The following is a 12,081-nucleotide window of genomic DNA, read 5'->3' as shown; positions in this document are numbered from 1 at the left end:
ATTCAATTTTCACAAACATCTCAAACATGTTTCTAAGTATTAGTTTATCTTTTTTTATTAGGCAGCGGAAATATCCAAAATATGCATTTCGAAAACTTTATTCGCATCTGTTGCCATTTGAAACATTTCTACACTGTTAAAAATCCCGTTCCGATTGATTTTGTTTATTGAAGGTGGCATTTAGATATAAATTCTGTTTCGGATACATTTAAAATATAAAAATTGCTCACAGGAAGTGTTTCAGACGGATTAAATTTAAGTGTATAAATGTTCCCTTACGATGAGTTTCTGATTTAATTTGATAAGTAAACAATAATTCTTGTAAAAGAAAGAAGAAAAATATCAATATTAAACACCATGAAAGGCTCAATACTTAGTTTATTACCTAAATTATCATGTTTTAGTAATGTTCCTCTGTAACAAAAATGATATTAATGTTAAATCTGACAGCTAATTAATTAAACGTTTTTTTAATAATATGCCTAAGGTGGAATATGCATTGAACAATATTTCTAATTAAGGTATTTGATTTTTGCATGCCTTTACTTTAATTAAATTGCAGAACTTTGGAGGAATGATAGTTACCTTGTAGTTGCCACAGTATTTTTTATGACTTTCTTAATTAAAAACTTCTTTTATATTTAAATTATTCCACTCAATTACATTTATGATGTGCAAAAAAAGTATTTCTTTCGTTTTTTTTTTTTTTTTTTTACAAGTGAGCAACTGGAGCGGAAGAAAACCTGTTTTATTAGATCTATCAAACGAACATTATTCATTAAAGCTTTTTCTAGTTGAAAAACATAATAAACGTTTTTTCAGCGTAATTTCCTCATTAATTAGTACTTTAAACGGTATTTTATTAGGTTAAATTACATGTAGTCATTTCAAAACACACGTATTAAAATTCCATCTTGATATGAATTTCTTCATTATTTTTTCTAAGCTTAAAGAAAATATTTGCTATGTCTATGGTTCTGTTTAAGTTTTTAATTATTGGCTTCACTTTTTAAACGATATTAATTAGAAGCACATTTCTTAGATACTTTGGATTGATTTCCTACTTGCGCCGCAGTTGCGATTATTTTTCCACATAAGTCAGTCTGCTGGACTTAAAAAGTATCGAAGAAAAATGAACTTAAAAAAATAACATAATACAGGCTGAAATTATCTATTTAAAATTTATGCAAAAGAAGTGTTAAAACTTTGTACAATGAAATGAGTAACAAGAAATTTCGTCCAAAACTAAACAAGCCAACTTTTCCGTATACCAATATCGACTTTTTAGTATCTGATCAATTTTTTCAAAATTAGCTAAAACTGCAAATTATTTCAAACATAACTTCTTATCATTTTAAGCTGATTTCTAGAAATAAAATATGCCTCGTCCATCTAAAGATAAAACTAAATAAACGAACAAATTAAGTAGCAGCACCTTTTAAAAAAAGCAACTAGTGTATTACTTTCCGTTAAAAAACAAATCTTTAATAACTTTCAAAACTAATTAAAAATAATAAGCTCATTAAATTAAATACATAATATTAAAAAAAATAGTTTGTTTTCCCCTGTTGAAAAATAATTAAAAGAAAAGAATAAATGCACTTTCAAAAATTAAAGAATAAATTGTCATTTTTCATTATTAAAAAGAAAAAAAGAATCATCTGCGCTTATCTTTGTGTTAAAACATAAAGGACTCGAAATTTCTCCGTCAAAAACGGAATACATAAATTAAAACTTTAGAGTGAAAATGAAAAAATCATATCAACAATAATTAATTGACAGTTAAGATCATAGCCGCGGAGTCGTAGTCAATCTCATATTGTGTTAAGAAGTCAGATTCGGGAGTCCGATGGTTTATAATTAAAGACTTGGAGTCGGAATTGGTCATTTTCCCTTCAATTCCGCAACTCTGCCAATGCTTGCAGAGTCGGAGTCGGACTTATTTTGGAATAAAGGAGTTAGAGCCGGTGTTTACTTTTTTGCCGATTGACTTTAACTTTTCAAGAGTCGGAGTCAGTCACTCCCCCTCCGAGTCTAACTCAAAGCTACCGAGCCAGACTCGGAGTCATGGAGTCGGAGTCCGAATAATTTTCGGGTACAGGAGTCAGATTCGGAGTCGACTGCCCAAAAATTCAAGGAGTCGGATGTTTGTCATCAAGAGCTATTTCCAACAAAATTTGTTTGAAGTAAATCCGCCTTTAAGTTCAGGATCTACATCGAGTTTTAGTTCGCCGAACTAATGTTAAAGGACTTGAACCGTTCAAAATTGAACGAAATATCGTTCAAATTAAAAAGGTATTTTCTATGCATGCTCTTCAAAATCTTTTTCCTGTAAAGTTTAAAGCAAATTCGTCTCTAAATTCGGGATTACCTTGAATTTTCCCGTAGACGCTAATGTTGAGTTTTTTTAAACTATTCAAAATCGAACGAAAAATTCTATAAATCAAAAAGTGAATGGAAATGAGATGTCCTCACCGCGATCTTTCAAAAAAAATTTTTTCGGACTATTCACTCAAAAGTTATGGGGGCGGGCAGACAGACAGACCGACAGACATTTTCCCCATCTCAATACCGTACTTTCCAATTTTTAATTTTTCGACATTTATTTAGTTATTTTATTTATTTTTGACTTTTTTTGGTTTTTCGCGATATATTTTAAGATGCATTAAGCCTTCTTTCATGCTTTCTTCTTCTTTTTCTGACTTTTAATTGGGAAAGTAGGCCAAAAATACGACAATGTGCTTTCATTTTTAAATAAAATTAACTAAACAAGAGTCAAAAAACTCTGCAACCTGCTGTTTCGAGATTATAAAACTAAACCCCTTCATCAGTGCATAAAAGAAAAATTGTACGCAAAGTCTGACACCGGACAAGTGAACTAAGTCCGGAGCTCGGTCACCGGTCAGTTAACTTTTCTGATGTCACACTTTGTGTACCATTTTCCTTTCATACACTGATGAAGGGGTTTGTTTTTATAACCTCGAAACAGCTGTTTGCCGAGTTTATTAAACTCGTTTTTAATTAATTTTATTTGTACATGAAAACAAGCACGTTGTCGTATTTGTACTGATTTAAAACTTTTTATTTCCTTGCTTAAAACTTATATTCAATGAAAAAATACTTTTTTTCAGTAAATCATTACAAAATGCAAAATTAATGAACTTTGCCCGAATTGACTATTTAGGACTTAGATAATCTTCTAAATTTAAACTTATATTCTATTTTGGAAAACAGAATATAAGTCGATCATTAAAAGTCGCAAAATCAAACAAATATGAAGAATTTGTTTGATTAAAAGTTTGTTTAAAAGCTGTAAAAAAAATTTCATTTTTAAACAATGAATATTTTAAAGAATGGTTTCAAAGATTTTTGCAACTATAATCACCAAAACTACTCAAAACTACCGAATACTCTTTTTTGAGATATTTATATTAGCGAAAGCAATTGTTTTGCTAGAATAGAAACGTTGGAACTCTATCAATAAAGAAGAAACTCGATATTCAACTTACAAATAAGTCCAAAATCTAAACGTAGCAGCAATATGTTAGAGCAAACAATGTGCTTTTGCATGTTAAAATCCGCCGTTTCAAGTGAGTTTGTAAATTCAATGGACCTCGGAAATTCCATTTAATATTCGATTGTTTTCTACGCGCGGTATGAACCATTTGATACACTGGAAATAATATGGAATTCTAAAGAATGTGAATTTATCTCTCCTACATTTTACAGACAGCATTCTAGAGTAATTTAAAAGTATTGTGGCGAAACTTCTGGATATCTTTATCTCACGAAATACTTTGAAACACTTTAAACTTAATACGTTTGCATTGAACATCTTCAGCTACAATATCGAAAGTACGCTTGTTTGCTTGCTGTCGTTTATGTAGAGCCTCGAATATTAGATCAATTTTCATAAAACTTGGAAGCAAAACATACGCACGATAAAGCGCGTGTCGAAGTATTTTTCGCAAAATGGTCGTACTGCTTTTTTCATTTTCCTTTTTTTTAAAAATTAAGGAAATGAACATTTAAATTTATGACTTAGCAGTTGTCTTGGTGTAATATCTGTTAGTTTATATAGTGAATAACTTGATTTATTGCGGGGTGACCAGTGAAATCCATAAAAGTCTGCTGTCTTGGGCAGGTAAAGGGAGGTAGCTGCAATTTTTCAGTTTTCTGTATTTTTTCACCGACTTTAGTTTTATTGTACAAGCAAGCTTATTTGGTTTCCGCTGATCTCCCCTCCAAAAAAAAGTATGATTCCAACATTTTTATGATGTTAGTATTGAATTCTAAACGCGTTTTTTCAAATATCGCGAAAACTCATTTCTGGAGATAGTGCCGTTTACCTGCCCACTACAGTGTGCACTTAAATATTATCGCCTGTTTCTTTTATTGTTTTGTTTATTTCTATCAATTTTATTCGTATACATAAGTATTTGTTTTATCATTTACCCTTTAGTTTATAATTTGCAGAGAATAAATCTTTTTTTTTTTTTTATGTGACAGTTTTCTTCGGAACAGAATTCAGTATTTAATAGCAATAATTTTGAAGCATTTTTCAATGCAAAGAAGCTCACACTTCTTTGCATTGAAAAAGGTGTTCCTTGTAACACCGAAACACGTGTCTGCAGTCATTTGCAATGTTTGTGCTTCAAAACGTTGGTTAATTGATTCATTTAATTTCAGCACAAAGGTATTTATGTGTTACTGATTTACTTATTTATCTCATCTGCATTTTTTTCGTGCAGTTGTATTTTCGTGCAAAATATGCGAAAGTCAACCACAAAGCTTTAACACACTGCCAAGCATTGCTGGCAATCAAGTGCTTTAACATGAAAATATAATTTCGATTTCCGTTTAGCTATTTCATAATGCGCTTTGTGAGCTCAACTGACTTCGTCTCTGAAGCACCTTTAAGTTGATTGCTCCACATGTAAAAAAAAAGGTTGGTTTACTGTAAATTCAAAAATAAGAAACGAAATAAGAACTAATAAAGTGAACGCTGGTTAATTGAATCAATAGTTAATTAAATCAAACGCTTTAGTAAATTAAAATGTCAAAAAAAAGAATCAAATCCAGGTTTATTGAATTAGTTGGTTTACTGAATCAGCCGCTTTATGGAATTACTAGTGGTACCCGCACGGCTTTACCCATAGTTGAAAATTAAAAGGTCATACACTTTGCCTGTAGATTTACAAATAATGGATGACGAATTTTTCGCCAATTGGCTATGTTCATTCGCTCTCACATTCCACGTCATGATGATTTCGTAATTTACTCGTCCATCTTATGATAATTTTGCTCCGGAAAATGTTCTTAAAATTGAAATAGAAAAAGAACAAAATTGAATTTTCGAAAAATCGCTTCGAAGCGCACATCCCCATGCTACAAACTAACTTTGTGCCAAATTTTATGAAAATCGGCCGAATGTTCTAAGCGTCATCCGCGTCAACAGAGATCCAGACATCCTACAGACATCCAGACGTCCTCCAGACATCCAGAAATCCAGACAGACAGACTTTCAGCTTTATTATTAGTAAAGAAAACCGTTTAGAACAAACGTAATTCATATAAGCTGCGACCAGTGTTGTACAGAAAATATAATAATACAGTCCAAAATCCAGAATTCTGTTGAATTCGGGATGCCTGAATTTCAATACATTGTTTTTTCATATTATATTCTCTTTTCAATAACTGAACTGCTAGTGTTAAAAGAAACCTGCCATGACCAATGTCTGTGATTTATGCTTGGATTTGACTCCGATTTTATCTGAAAAATAAAAGCACTATCAGGGATAAAATGCAGAGAAAATAAAAAATATACTTTACTAAAATTATGGGAAAAAATGTTTACACTGCGCTGGCGCAAGCTCTTTTGAAGGATTCGGTTTTTTTAAGATCCAAGCGTTTTTTTCCTTTTATGCTACTCGAGATCAGTGAATGAGGCGCGAATTCACTACTTTTTTCTTTGTCCTCTCCCATAAAGAGGACGTAATTTATGACCTTCAAGAAAAGATACCAGGTGGAACAGCACTCAAATGAGGAAGCAACTTGAAATCCAGTGATGTATGTTGAGTCTGAAATCAGTAAAATGGTTATTTTTTATCCGATTTCGGCAGAGTTACAGATTTTATTACAGATTCCATGGTTTTTTGTTTTTTTTTAAGTTTTTTAGAAAACCTAAAATTTTATCTCTAATGAAAATGAAAAAAAAAATAGAAAGAAATTGAAAACAAACAAAAAAAAAAAAAAAAAGGTTCTAAAAGAGTCCAAATGTAGGAGCCTTTCAAATTTCAGCTGCCCCAACTTGAAACTTTCCGCTCTTGTAGTCTTCTTAACTAATAATAAAGTTGAAAGTCTCCCTGTCTGGATCCCTCTCTGTTTGTATGTCTGAATCTCTGTGACGCGCATAGCGCCTATACCATTCGGCTGATTTTCATGAACTTTGGCAGAAACTGAGTTTGTAGTATGGGGGTGTGCACTTCGTTGTGATTTTTCGTAAATTCAATTTTGTTCTTATCTATTCCAATTTTAAGAACATTTTACCGAGCAAATTATCGTAACATGACAGGTAAATTACCATAACTTGACGAGCAAATTACCATAACTTGGACGAGCAAACTGCCATAACATGAGCGAGCAAATGAACATAGCAAATTGGCGAGAAATTCATAATCCATTATTTATAACAATACAGGCGAACGCAATGACCTTTTAATTTTCTACTACGGGCAAAGCAGTGCGGGTACCGCTAGTTTTACATAAAGATCACTGGATCAAATGCATCAAGAATTACTTTAAAAAAAAACGCTAGCAAACAAGAAAAAATCATCAACACTTCGTTGATTTTCATCTACGGACGATTCAATTTCTTCTAAGGTTTTTTCCATCGTTTTTTCACCCAAGCTCTGTGTCGTTGCTTCCGGCATGAATGATGGGAATAATTTTCCTCTTTATCTCCTCACAGGAAGTTATTTTGAAGCGTTATCATATTTCGTTCTCGATTTTTCAGGCCCGTCACCGAAATAGCTTTGAAGGAAAGTCATCCGAGAAATCAATATTCCACAGAAAGCAAGCAGCGTCTCAAGTCAAAACCGATGATGCAAAAGTTGGAGAGCGACAACACCACAGTGAAGCAGGTAAACAGAATATATTTCTTAGACTGATGCGCTGAAAACTTTTATTTAACATGTTTATTTTATTTGCGTTATCTGTAATACATTTTATTACTCAAGGATTTTATTTGAAGAACATATTACCATACATTATGATAATAATGATGATTTTGGTAAGTAAATCTTAACAATATCAATCGTTTCAAATTTAAAAGAAATTTAAAAGGTCTTCAAATGACGGTCGTTGTTTTATTCTGCCGTGGGATGGGAAGGTAAGGCGCAGTAACGAAATTTAATTCATTTATTATTTTTTTCTTTAAATTTTGTCATCTAGTATTGCTTAATTGTGCAAGTTTGCTTCTTCGGTTTTTGATGAAAGTAAAGCCTGAAAGAAACTCAAATTCCGTCATTTCCCTGTTCTTCCAGAAATCCAAAGAGCATTTTTTCAAATATCTCAAAACCTCCTTTCTGCAGATACTGCGATTAACCTTCCAATGACAGACGAATTTCTACTCAATAACTTAGTGCGTAATACGCTGAAAATTGTAGTACTCCAGCAAGCTAGCTGAAATAATTAATAAGTAGTACGCAAGAAATTTCTTTTTAATTCAAAATCTTTGGTTTGCAAATGCGCACTATTCAATATTTCACATTTGTGTTAATTCCAAAAAAAAAAAATAATAATAATAATAAATAAATGCTTACCAAACTAGTTCAAAAAGAAGGGGGGATTTTCTTTTTCAAATGCTACAGTTAAATGACTTTAATGGGTAAGTGGTCACGTTCTTGGAAATCATGCTGCATTTGGCTAAACACTTTTAAGAATTTTAGATATGCTTTTATAAAATGCTGGCTTAGAGTTTTTCAAACGTTTTAATCACTTTCAATTTTTTTTTCACCAAACCACTTTTTGATGTTGGAAATATTTAGAAAACAACTGGAAAGTAAGAGTTGAATTCATTTACTTAGTCCTTTTCTAAATCTTTAAGGAGTGGACACATCATTTTACTTTAAATTTGGTGGACTGACCACTGGGAAATGTGCACAGTATATTAAAGCTACGTGAATGATGCATTTATGTGTTTACTTATAAAGTCACATTTCATTAAGGCAAGAATTATTGATCAATAGTTATTAAGTTAAGGATGAGTATATTTTCCATTTGTTGAACTTTGTTGTGAAACTGCCGTGAGCTGGCAAACAGCATTATCTACAAAAATGAGTTTTTGAGATGTTTGGAGAAACGCGTTTCTAATTAACGAACACTAGTAAAGTGCTGAAAATAGACGTTCTTTTTGTTGCGGGTGTTTTTTGAGCAAAAACAAACAGGTAAGTGTAAGGAAGCTGAAGTAAAACAAATGACAAAAATATGTGTTTGCTTAGGACAAAGCAGTATTCGTAATCCATCTAAAAGTTGACCCAAGTGACTTCCAACCCAAGTGAATAAAATTTGGCTTATATGAACCATTTCATTGCAAGAATAACCTTTAGGCGGATTGTTTTCGCTGAAACTAATAAGACAGTAAGTAAGTTTTGTGTTACAGTAAATGTCAAGCTGACAGAAGGAAATTACACGTTATTACTCCACAAAACAGAAGCATCAGGGTTAATACTCTATTATCTCCAACCAACAATTAAATCATAATAAACAAATATCACCTTAAAAGAGATAACTTAATATATTCTTTGCACGTGGCATTGTTTGGGATGAACATCTGATGTCGATAAGTCTTCAACCATTGATCGCGAGAAGATTTCCTTCACATACTAAACAGTTTAGATTACATTATGTGGAAGTTTCTGCTGTCTTTTTCTCCTGATATATGGGCAGAATAATGCAACTCTGATTTAATCTTGTCTATTAAAAGAGGCTATTTAATTAAAGCTCAACTGATTGGCCTGAGCTCATGTTGCCTTTCGAGAAAGATATACAGTATTCTGAATAGTTTGCTTCAATCCCTTGACCGTCAGTTAATTCTAAAGCTTTATGCTAATAGTTAAGGCGGAAAGGAGGAAAGTTTTTCAGTGCTATAATCTCCCATTAAATGCTACTTCTGATGTACTGAAGCAAAGAAACATCGTATTAATACGGTACGTTTGTCATAAGCAGCTTGTAATATTGAAATATTAATCCTGATGAATTTTACATCGAAAATTTTTGGTTGATGGAAATGTAAGTATTTGTGTGAATGAAAATGAAACAAAACTCTTTAAATGCTTTTCTTCTCAATTCTCCCGTCACTCCCGATACAGAAAATTATTAAGTGCGACACAATTATTTCGTTTCTGTAAAATCTATTAAAAATCGACTTACAGGCTTACCATTAAAATTTATGCTTTATATTTATCTCTAATTGCAGTTGTGTGTGCATCAAATGGATAGAGTGCATTTATTTGATGTCTTACAACATTATAAATTGAGATTACCTAAGGTTTTGAAACTTTATAATTATGTAGAGTTATTTCAACTTGTTTCTATAAAATTGAGTAATATAGAAGTTCTATTGATTGCAGTCATTTGCTTTAAAACCCTAAATCGTAGAATGAAGTAGCGACACATCCGCGATCTTGGGGCTAAATGATGCTATTTTCCTGTGTCTGCTATGGTTAAGTAGCGTGTTTTGCTTCTTGATCATGGCTTCTCAATAACTCTATATTGATCCACAATCAAGAAGCAAAACCCGCTACTTCACCATAGCAGACATAAAAAGAAAGCATCGTTTAGCACCAAAGATGGCGGACGTGTCTCTTCTTTATTCTATGATTCAGGGCTTTACAGCAAACAACTGCAATCAATGCAATTTGTATATGATTTGGACGAGTACGATCTATAGCTTTAGTTTGCTTCTTTGATCATTTATATGTTTTCATTGCAGATGCATTTTAAATATTTTTTCAGGTCATTAAAATGCTCGTTGCTGTAGTGGTGCTATTTATTCTTTGCTGGGCACCCATTCTGATAACGAATCTTCTTACGGCTTTTGATGTGCTGGATCGCCTCAATTACGGTTACCTGAAACCCATGCGTACAGCATTCCATCTGATGTCCTACTTCAACAGTTGCATCAACCCTTGCGTCTACGGGTTTCTGAGCGTCAACTTCCGCAACAGCTTTAAAGCCGCTCTCCTTACTTGCATCTGTGGTAAGCGGCAGAAAATACGCGAAGAAAGTAGATTCAGTCGTACCGGTACTACATCGGTCAGTTTTGCAAGGTCTACTTTCATCACATGATGGCTGAAAAGATTAACCACAAGACAGCATGCAAAAGACGATGATGAGACAAGCATGTAAAAAAGTATTCATGAAATGAGTCTTTTTTTCTTTTTCAAACTTTTGTTCTATGTCTTAAAAACGTGACTTCGGATACTTTGGAGAGTTTGGAACTCTAGCAGCATTAAAACAATTAATTATGAATGGGAACTGATTCCTTGCAAATGTTGTACAAATGATAAAAAAGTCAAAAGTAATGAGATATATTAAAATCTGCTGAGGTGAATTATTCGTCCAAAGAACAGGGTCTTTTTTGCTCTTCAGTTCTTCAGAATCAAAGATCCTTCCGATATACATAAGTTGCTTCAGTGCTACATTAAAGTAATTATTTATACTACATGATATAATTAGTGTGGAAATGCACTATAACTACCACTCCATCACTTATGAACAGCTGAAAAATTGTATATTATATATATATAATGCGTTTTATGATGTTGAATTACCTATCATATCATTCCATTGCGATTCATGTTGATATCACGTACTCATATAGTAGAGTACGAACCTTTTAGAAAGGATGAATAAAAGACAAGAGTGCTACAAAATAATATATACCCGAATGAAAGTTATGTCATATGAGTCAGGAGGAATGCTTTCATATTAAATCAGTGCTCAAACTATAATACTAGTCACACATGAGGAAACAGCAGTCTCGAAAGAAGTTCTTGATTCGTGTCACGCACCAAAGTTGCGGTAAACCTGGCAGCGTTGTGAAGACTTCGCAGATCCTAATTATAGTATTAAGACACTGCCAGTTTAGGTTTGCCTGTCAACTGTGGTTTCAAAAACTGCAATAGAGTAGAAGAACTGCTGTAGTTCTCAAAACTGTTCATGAGTTTAACTATGAAATTGTGCTATAAAGAACTCGGTAAGACCAGAAACCGATGTATGTATTAATGCTCTAAAATGCGTCAATGGAGTAATCTGTGCACCTCTTTTAATGCATGTGCTATGGATATGTTTTAACTATCAATTTCATTGGGGTAACAGATATCTTTCATGGAAAATCATTATTTTAACTATTTCCCCGCTATCAAACGGCGCCAAAATGATTGCCGAATTTACTAAACAAAATAACGATCAGAGAAATTTTTGTGCATTACATTAGCGTAAAAAGAAACATTTCATAAATATTATGCATAAACACTAAACAGATACATTAAAGTCAACTGGAGTCTGTATTTCGAATTAGACTGAAACCTTCCAGACAGAACGTTTGCAGTCAGAAGCCATGTCAATTTATTCGATGATAATTTGAGATGACCAAAATTGATGAACATTTCGGCTGATCATAACTAATGAAAATTAGAACTGACGTCAATTCATACAGTTCCGAAATAAATCAGCACTGCGTTTGTACTTCATCTTTTGAGTGTATGGACTCAAGCTTACTATGAGACTTGCACATTGTTCTTGAACGGCAACTATACAGTTCTCATCAAAATAACTGATATGAGACAGCTGATACGCACTCAAACTATAATACTGTTGTCTGGTCCATTTAAATTAAAAAGCGCTATTTCCATTTTAAAAAAATCTTCATGGATCATGTCATGAAACTTTTCATGAAAGGTACAACATTTAGCCTCCATTAATTACGTTCATGTATGGCGCCTAACAGTACACAGCTTATAACACTACTGACATTTACTCTGTGCTTTTTTAAAAATAGTATCCTTGGAAAAACCA

General features: G+C 32.7%; 1 protein-coding gene across 1 annotated transcript in view; it reads left to right on the top strand.

The window, feature by feature from the left end:
* Positions 1–10,350, top strand: part of LOC129224355 (QRFP-like peptide receptor) — a 40,383-nt gene extending 30,033 nt beyond the window's left edge. The window contains exons 5-6 of the mRNA XM_054858799.1: positions 7,016–7,142; positions 10,018–10,350. Coding sequence (XP_054714774.1) covers positions 7,016–7,142; positions 10,018–10,350 — 460 coding nt within the window. The remainder of the gene's footprint in view (positions 1–7,015; positions 7,143–10,017) is intronic.
* The last annotated feature ends 1,731 nt before the right edge of the window (positions 10,351–12,081 follow it).

The sequence above is a fragment of the Uloborus diversus genome, chromosome 6 (assembly GCF_026930045.1).
Source record: "Uloborus diversus isolate 005 chromosome 6, Udiv.v.3.1, whole genome shotgun sequence".
In the NCBI taxonomy this organism is placed as follows: Eukaryota; Metazoa; Arthropoda; class Arachnida; order Araneae; family Uloboridae; genus Uloborus; species Uloborus diversus.
The sequence above is the reverse complement of the archived record's forward strand: the minus strand, read 5'-3'. Positions and strand labels throughout refer to the sequence as shown.